Source organism: Rhagoletis zephyria, unplaced genomic scaffold (assembly GCF_001687245.7).
Source record: "Rhagoletis zephyria isolate East Lansing unplaced genomic scaffold, Rhagoletis_zephyria_1.1 Rzeph_scaffold_09471, whole genome shotgun sequence".
NCBI lineage: Eukaryota > Metazoa > Arthropoda > Insecta > Diptera > Tephritidae > Rhagoletis > Rhagoletis zephyria.
The window spans coordinates 14124-23516 of NW_016166549.1; the positions used below are offsets into that span (position 1 = coordinate 14124).

At 33.2% G+C, this 9393-nt stretch overlaps 1 protein-coding gene across 1 annotated transcript; it reads left to right on the forward strand.

Annotated features, from left to right (window-relative positions):
- Positions 1 to 3855: 3855 nt before the first annotated feature.
- LOC108375811 (probable cytochrome P450 6v1) lies at positions 3856 to 6186 on the forward strand. The gene is made up of 3 exons (XM_017631957.1): positions 3856 to 4510; positions 4610 to 5428; positions 5501 to 6186. Exons 1-3 carry the CDS (start codon positions 4043 to 4045, stop codon positions 5777 to 5779), a joined length of 1566 nt encoding a protein of 521 aa, XP_017487446.1. The 5' UTR covers positions 3856 to 4042; the 3' UTR covers positions 5780 to 6186.
- The last annotated feature ends 3207 nt before the right edge of the window (positions 6187 to 9393 follow it).

A 9393-nucleotide genomic window follows, 5' to 3' on the forward strand; every position in this document is an offset into this window, starting at 1 on the left:
AAATAAACAAATTGGGTATTATTGATGGGAGTACCTGGAAGAGAAGCAGAGCTTTACGATCGAAAAATATTGATTTTCTAGAATTCTATACTCTTTCTACTAAAAGTGGTTTTTTCCTTTTCAAAATTCATGGAAAACTTTGAGCGCTTTGAGCGACCTGTAAATATTTTTTCACTTCAAAATAAAAAATTGGGGGACATTTTTTCTGTATAGAACAATCCTAAGGGTGAGCGCATAAAAATCCAGACTTAACTTTTTCTCATGCATTTTTGGACCACCCTAATGTACATACGAGTCGAATCAATGTTTCTAAACCAAGCGCACATGTTAGGGCAGCGAGATAATTTATGAATGAAAATAATATTCTAAACAACACCACATAGGTTTATGCTTAAAATTTTCTATCAAAAAACATTTCTACATTATATTTTTAAAAACTTAGATTTTTTTGCCAGAAAAAAACTTTTGAATTAAAAAATGTAAATAATTGTTATGGGTTGAATTCTTATTACAGGTTCCATATTCAACATTCTAATTTACAAAATTTTAAATTTTTTATTATTTTCAAATTAAAAAAAAAATATATTTTTTTTTAAGTTTAAGTGCCGTTTGCTCATCTTCCCTTTAAACACAAATTTTTTTCTGAAGAAATTTGTTTGAAGGCCATACAACGTTTAAAACCTAAAAACCTAATTCAGAAAACGACACTAACACTTGAAACTAAAAAAACATTTCAACATTAATAGCCAGTTTCACGAAAGCAATTTAAGTGAACAATTATTTTTTCTTTTTATATTTAATATGGAAACTGACATAATGGAAAGAATAATTTTTCATTTAAATTGCTGGAAAATCGGCAGTTAACTAAAAATATTTTTAAAACTCTTTTGCTAATACACAATTTCGGAATTGATTTCTGAAGATAATCTCAAAATTTTTAAAATATTTTTAGTCAAGTTGTTATGTTATGCTATTTATGTAATAAAAAGAAAATAATGTTATGCAAAATTTTAATTTGAGACATAAGATAAAAAAAAAAACTTTTGGCAGCGACGTTTTTTCATACAATTAAATTTATTTTTAAATTAAAAGCCATTTTTTACTCTTAGCTAATAAAATAAATTTAAAAAAAATATTTTGCAAAGTTTGAATTCGAAATTCTAAAGATTTTTGAAAAATATTGAAAAAATAGTCAGAATTTTCGCATTAAAAATAATGTTATTTGGTAAATAAAAGAGATCATTAACAATTAATCAAGTGCATAGTAAATTATTTGGTACTTTCGAAACTATTTCAATAACTTTAATATTTTTAATTACCAGAGTTTTCAAATTTATCAATGTATTTCAACTGTAAATATCTGCCATGCACACATGTACATCACTAAACTTATGAGCGTACGTATGTACATACATGTGTATCAACAAAAACGCTGACGTGGCCGAAATAGAAACATCTAATGGTATACGTGTGTGTTGGGTATAAAAATAAAAACTAGTAGAGAGCGAGAAAAAACAGATACCAAGTACTGAGAGAGTGCGCGTACATATGCATAAGTTTGGAATAAGAAGAACAAAAAATACCCTAACTGCTGCTCGAAAACTATTTTTGCCTTCTGTCTGTTTTCATATTAAATTCAAATAAAAAATTATAATTTTTCACTTAAATTGACTTCGCGAACTGGAATTTGAATATAATTAAATCAGAAAATTTTTTAGTTTTCGAAAATTTCATTATATTTTAAATTTAAACATTTTTAACTTTTGAATAATTTTTTTAATTTTTGTCATTTTTTTTTTCGTTGCTATTTATGGCCTTATAAAACTTATATTCAACAATCTTATTGAGCTTTATGCCGTTTTCCACAACACTTTTTTCACTAGAAATGACCACAAGCTCAATAAATATGGTTGAATTAAATTTTCTAAATTTTCCTAATATTTGAGATTTTTAAAAGTTACTTTTTTGATTTCCAACTTAAAAAAATTACTTAATTGAATTAAAACAAATGGGTTTAAAATCTAAAACAGAATTTATAAAAAGTTTAAAATATATATAAAAAGCTGTAATTTGCATCCTTTTAAATTTTGTGTTTGAACTTATATATTAATTTTTTTTTGGAAATTTAAATTATTTGCTTTTTGAAAAACAATTCAAAAATATCAAAATTTTTAAGTGAAAAATAAAAAAGGTTTAATAAAACTGTAAAACAGTTTTATGTTTGGTTGGCTTAAAAGTTAAATTTTCATAAATTCACGAATTTTCAAGTTGACACTTTTATTATTTTTCAAAATTGTTTGCTCTTTAAGTTCTTTTTATCTAATTAATTTAAGTGCATATAGAAATTTCAAAATGAGGTCCTTAAAAGCTTCATAACTTTTTTCAAATATTGCACATATCGATAGTCCTTTGGAATAACGACACAACTCCAGAAAGAAAAATATTATTTCTGTCGTTATTTTAGAGGACCCTCAAATGTACAGACATAGATAGATACTTAAAGTAAATACACATTCAGAATGATTTTTAGGAATTTTGAAATTTTCCAATCTCTGTTTATAATGAAATTCAAAGTTTTCATAGTGACATTAAAAAGGAGTAGTGTTTTACCACATTTAAAAATAATTTTAAAATGCTCACTATTGTTACACATTTCTAGATTTTTCAAACCTTAATTTGGTTTTTAAATTTTTGGTTAATAAAATTATTTTTTTTTAACCTTAGACATTTTTATACAATGTTTTGACTTACGAAATTTTATGTGATATAAGAAAAATTCAGTATCTATTTTTTTCAAGCTAAGGTCTAAAAAAATAAAAAAATTAGTTGTGGAAAGTTTCCATAATTTTTCAATAACTAAAATAATTTTAATCCTCTTTTTTAAATTCTCCTTAGTTTTTCAAAGTCTTCAGTTTATAGATTTAAAATTTTTCATAACTTTGACAATAATTTATTTGTTTTTATGAATACCATTAATATTTAATTATCGTTTTATATTTATAATACAACAAATTTTGGGCTATTGCAAAGCGCCACACTTTGAAATTTTCTACTAAACGCGCTATATGTATTTTTTAAAAGGTAGTAAATATTTTGACAAAAACAATCAATCGAATTTTTGTTAAAATTAAGAAATACAAAAAAATAATAAAAAATATTTAATTTTTAGAATATTTAATTAGTTAAAAATAGGTTTGAAACAATTTTTTTACAATATTTATTTTTTAAATATCCCGCTAGCAGACACATTTTATAACGAAAGTTAGTTCCACATTTAAAATACACAAAATTTAGTTTGCCCAAAAATTATAGTGTTCAATAATAGAACGGCTGTAATATTTAGATAGAAGATTTACTAAATGTAATTCAAAAATTCTAAATTTCATAAGGAAAAATACTTAAGTTTTATGTTCTAAAAAAAGTGTATTTATGTTTGAATCGTGTCAGGAATTCGCTTGTTTTTAAATTTCATTTTTCAAATTGTTAAAATTAGAATCATTCGAATCAGCCGAATGTAGGGTGTTAAAATGCCAGCCAACAATCTGTCTTGTGTGCGGTTGGAGAGAGTATCCATGCCGCCCTAACAACAAGTTTTCATGGCAAAAATCGTGCGCTCAGCAGGTCGCATTAACTATATGCCGCCGCCACGCCACGTCGCTGCCAACGCGAATATCAACTGAGACGCCAAAAATGGGGCCCGTATTGGAGCGCCGGCTGCGCTTCTATCTAAGCTTGCTAGAGAGCGCTAAACTAGTCTGTTGCTTTGTTTTGATAACGCCGGTACGCGTTGATCTCGTCGCTATTCGCTGTTGTACGGTTGCATGGCGTGGCGTTCTTTGCTTTGTTTTGAACATTCGCAAGTGCATTCAACTATTAACTATAAGTAGATTATCTGTTGTAGCAACAACTAAAAACACATACACTCCCACATTGCATTTATACTGAATAATCTCTGAAAAATACGCTATTAAATTCAAAAGACAAACAAGTGTACGAGAACATTGAACTGAACCGAATTCAATTACAAAGTGGTGCTCCAATTATGGTAGACTCCACCAGCGTGCTACTCGTATTCGTCACACTGCTGACGGGAGTGTTCGTTTGGTCGCGACGAACTTATGTTTACTGGCAGCGGCGTCGCGTTAAATTCGTGCAGCCCGTACATCTGCTGGGCAACCTAAAGGAAGTGCTTTGGCAGCAGACTTCATTCCCTTTACTGCTGCGCGACTACTACTTTGATCCGCTCTTCAAGCACGAACCGGTGGTGGGTATTTACCTCTTCCACCAGCCGGCGCTGCTGATACGCGACCTGAATCTGGTGCGCCTCATATTAGTGGAGGACTTTGTCAGCTTCTCCATGCGCTTCTCCAAATGTGACAAACGTGTAGATAAGTTGGCTGCAAATAGTTTATTCTTCGTACGGAATCCAGAATGGCGAGAGATACGGACGCGGCTTTCGCCGGCTTTCACCAGCGGTAAGATCAAGCAGATGTTTGCACTCATGGAGGAGGTACTTTCACTTGTTCGACACTGTATTGACTGCGTTTGAACAATAGTCCATCGAGTTTATTCATGTTTCTTCTTCTTTCGATTTTTATTTCACCCACAGATCGGCTATGATCTCGAGACTTATCTGAAGCGCCTCACCGCAAACGGTAACCAACGGCGCAATGCTGTGGTGAACATCAAGGAGATTTGTGATATGTACAACACAGATATGATCGCCAGCATCGCGTTCGGACTGCGCTCGTACAGCCTGCGCAACAAGCAAACTGAATTGGGAAGCCATTGTCGTGACATGTTTACGCTCACATTCAGGCGCGTCATCGATCTGTGCGTGATATTCTTTCTGCCAAAATTCGTATCGCTGCTGCGTCGAAATCTACTCGCACCTGCACACGCGGAATTCTTGCGTCGCACAGTGCTGCAGGTGATCGAGGAGCGCGAGCGCAACGGTGAGATGCGTAATGATCTCATCGAAATGTTGTTCACACTGAAAATGGAAGCAGCACTCAATCAGGATCACACGCACTTCACCCATCAGCAAGATTACTTGGTGGCGCAAGCGGCCATGTTCGAACTGACGGGCATCGAAAGTTGTGCAGCCACAATGAGTTTTGCGCTCTACGAGCTGGCCAAGCAACCGCTGCTGCAGGCGCGTCTGCGCGCAGAGATACGACGAACCATAGGCGGCGGCGGCGGCGCGCAGCCCAGCGACATTACTTACGATAAGGTAATGGGCATGCAGTACCTGACGATGGTGGTGGAGGAGACACTGCGCAAGTATCCGAATGTGCCGATTTTGGAGCGTGAATGCACACCGATCAATAAGAAGCGCTTCTATCCGTTGCGCCCTTACGCCGAATGCTTTGTGCGACGCGGTATGCCCGTCTATATTTCCAATCTGGCTATACATCACGATCCACAGGTGAGTTAATCAAATACGAAAGCTTTCATGATGTGCAAACTAACGAAGCCTATCTCTATTTCAATCGCTTAGTATTGGCCCGAGCCGGAACGTTTCGATCCACAGCGCTTTACGCCGGATAATCGCAAACTGCAAACGCCTATGTCTTATCTGCCGTTTGGCGCGGGGCCGCACAACTGCATCGGTATGACCATAGCACAGGTTCAGATTAAACTTGGCCTATTACATTTTCTGCGCACGCATCGTGTGGAGATTTGCGAAAAGACTGTCGACAATATCGAATTCGATCGAAAATTCTTGTTATTGTCTAATAAAAGCGACATCTATTTGAGTGTCGAGAAGTGTTTGTGATGATGAATTGTGAAAAGTTGAAACTACGAGATAATAGCCGCTGTCGCATCGTAGTGTATATTTGTGTTTGTTAATATGTATGTAGCTGAGCTTTGATATCAACACCAATTTGGCGCTTATCATTGGCCGATAAGAAACTATCTACAAAAACTTTACAGTCTTTAGTTGAAATTAAATTTAGAAGCTCGCATTTCAGGCCAAAAGATCAAAGCAACGCTTACGTTGAGCAATAGCAGGCTTTCTTTCCTATTTATTGTTGTTTCTTTTACAAGCCAATCTAACTTCATAATTTAAGGCCAACATTTTTGTTTTGTATTTGTAATTTTTTACCAGTCAGCACTCATATGTATTTGTGAATTGTATTTTGTACTAAGAAATATTTTTAATATATCGTTTTTATGAATGACTAAGAACCAACGCGTTTTTTCTACTTACATACATACATACATATGTACGAGTATATTTAAGTTTTTTTTTTGCTTTTATCTATTGGACTTTTGTTTGCTCGATCACGCCACCGCCACTCAACATTGTTAAGATTTGCCTTACTTATCTTAATAATAAAGGGAATTCTATTAGTGAGTGCAAAACAAAAACACAAAATAAGCTCACCCAAAGGTGAGTGTGCCCACATAATTACATATATCATAGATACACATGTACATACGTGCATGCATAGGTAAGCATGTATTAGGGTTGCTGCGAATATGGAATTTTAGACATCCGCTAAAAGCTAACATCCGCGGATGCGGATGCGAATGCGGTTGACAAGTATTTTAAGAAATAATTTAGGTAAGTAAACTAGATGATTTAAATAGGTAAACAAAACAAGTTGGAGCTATGTGGATAGCTTCATACCTTTCATGAACATCAAAAAATTTTACTTTAACAGATTACTGCATTTGAAAAAAATTTTATATTCACATCATACATACATAGATAGAGAAAATACATATTGAGGGTTTATATTCAATAACCTCTAACTATCTGCACTTTTCACAAAAATAATATTCTGATATAAAAATCTACCCAAAACTTAAAGCATAAACAGACGGCAGCGTTGATCCGGATCAACTCGTTAATTCGGAATTATCTCGGGAATTAAGTGCAGTTGATCCAAATTAAGTCCTAGAGTTAATTCCCAAACTTAACTCGGATCAAGGGAATTTTCGATGACAACACTGACCAAAACTCAGAGAGCGTAGAATATAGGGAAAATGCAAAACTAGCATGGACACTAATTTTGGCCAGTTAAAAAATTTCAAGAAAGGGAAATACATTTTAAAACGGGACACAAGTTTTTGGCAATCTGAAATTTGGACAGAACTTTTTGGTGATTTTAAATGTATGTACATAAATCTTAGACCATTTATAAAACCTAAGAATATAGGAATAGGGAATCTGAAAATTTGAAATAATTTTGTTTGCAAATAAACTGCCCATCGATTTTGGGTCACTTACAAACTGAACATCAACTTTTTGTCACTTATAAACAGTGTACTAAACTAAAGCACATTAAAACGCGGAAGATTCGATTTTTTTTAATTTCTTAAAATTTTGACAGAACCGAGCATAAAATTATGGTAATGTTAAAGTTGGATTAAATTTTTGCTCATCTCTAGACTATACATAAATTTTTGGTAAATCAAACATTTTTTATAAATAAATTTTTTTCATATAAACTGACTAAAATGTTTATCATTTAAAATCTGAATATCAATTTTTGTCCACATAGATATTAGACATAGATTTTTCGGCTGTTTAAAAATCTACATGAATTTATAAATCTGTAAACAGAAAATCGCTTCGAAAAGTAAGTTGATATAAAATATAAACCCTAAAAGCAGCCATAGTACTAAGTAGTCCTGACCAGATTTTTTCACTTAACATATAAATTTGTTTCCCTGCCGGGTAGTTTTGCTCTATTATACCTGTACGTGCATTCATCCATATGTACGTATGTATGTACACACATATGTGGGTACGTGTATCTACTTATACTTACTTCCGTTTTGTTGATTTGTTCTATTTTTAATTTATCGTATTTGCTACTTTGTGTCACATTATTTAATTATTTCATAGGCCTCTGACAAGCACGAGTATTTGTGAATGATTTGAATTCTTTACTTTACACGCTACAATCAGTATAATCGGTACTTGAGTATTTTATTGATGGTCGCTACGTTGTTGTATTGCCGTCTGTTTAGGTTTAGTGAACCGGACGTGGGGAAGAAAGACATATTTTGCGCTAACCAAAATAATATATTTTTTTATTTGTTGGAATTGAAAATGTTTTAGTGAAGCTCAGTATGCAATTTTCCCATCCTACACGCCCGTAAACCATCCCTCTTTTATATCAAATCCGAATACCAAAACTTTTCAGATTCAATAAGTAAATTTTCACCAAATTCCTTACTCGGAGATTGTAACATTCGCCACGGCAATGCAGAATGCAGTCTTCCTCTGTTTTTTACCGATTTCAAGTAGCAGGAGGTTTGCAGTACGTCGGAATATTGTTTTCTTTTTTGCTTATCCTACCTATCTCCCATATAACGGTAGTTTTCAGAAATACGAAAACTGTGATATTTTAGTAACTACTCAAAATTGATATTTATAATGATTTTCAGACAAAAAATAAGAATATCACAAATTTTTGGAAAATGGACGAAGCCCACATTCCATATAACGGTAATTTAGAGAAATAAATTCGATAAATCAGTAAATATTAAAGCTAATTCATTCAAAATTTATGCTTGCGATAATTCTTTACCAAGACATACGTTTATGATAAAATTTTGGAAAATGGGCGTGGCACCGCCCACTTATGATCACACATATGTATCTCGGTAACCGTTCTAGCAATTTGTACCAAGCTCGGTATGGTTATTGTGCTTGCCACATAAAAGCAAACCATTGAAAATTATTGAAATCGGCCACTTTTCATACAACGGTAAATTTCAGAAATGCTTGAAACTTCAATATTTCGAAATTTAAGGACGCTAATTTACTCAAAACTGGTACTAACAACAATCCCTTGAAAAGAAGTCACATTATTTGGAATTTTGGAAAATGGGCGTGATACTGCCCACATACGACTATATAAGTGGATCTCATTATATCTAACTGAACGTTCTATCAAAGATATTTAAAATAGGGGTAAAACCACCATGTAGCGGGAGTTTTCGGAAAGGTGAAAAACAGATATTTAATACTTGCGCCGGGTATTTAGTGTTCGGCTCCGCCCGAACTTAGACTTTCTTACTTATTTTAATTTAGTATTTTTCATCTCAAAGGTTTCTGCAGAAAACCTTATGCTGAGCTTACGAACCTGGTCAATATGCAATGATCCCTTAATTTTACCTTGAGATATATAATCGCAAACTATATCGCTAAAACCCGTGTTTCGAACCACAGACTGAGTGAACTCGATATTCTGCTTGTGCCCAATCCTTATTTTCAGCTTTTGGTAGTAAAAATCTCAGTGCTGTTGCAGAGCCTTTGCTTGCATACTTATCTGCTTCCTTATGTCCCTAAAGGCAACTATGTCTCGTGAGCTAAGATTGACTGAAAATACGATCTCCAACATTTTATAACACATTTCACTAGCTTGCTTT

Bases quoted from the DNA above. Each gene is read 5' to 3' on its own strand.
- LOC108375811 (XM_017631957.1), top strand. From the start codon at position 4,043: ATGGTAGACTCCACCAGCGTGCTACTCGTATTCGTCACACTGCTGACG. The intron at 4,511-4,609 runs GTACTTTCACTT...TTTCACCCACAG, and splicing joins TGTTTGCACTCATGGAGGAG to ATCGGCTATGATCTCGAGAC. The intron at 5,429-5,500 runs GTGAGTTAATCA...TCAATCGCTTAG, and splicing joins CTATACATCACGATCCACAG to TATTGGCCCGAGCCGGAACG.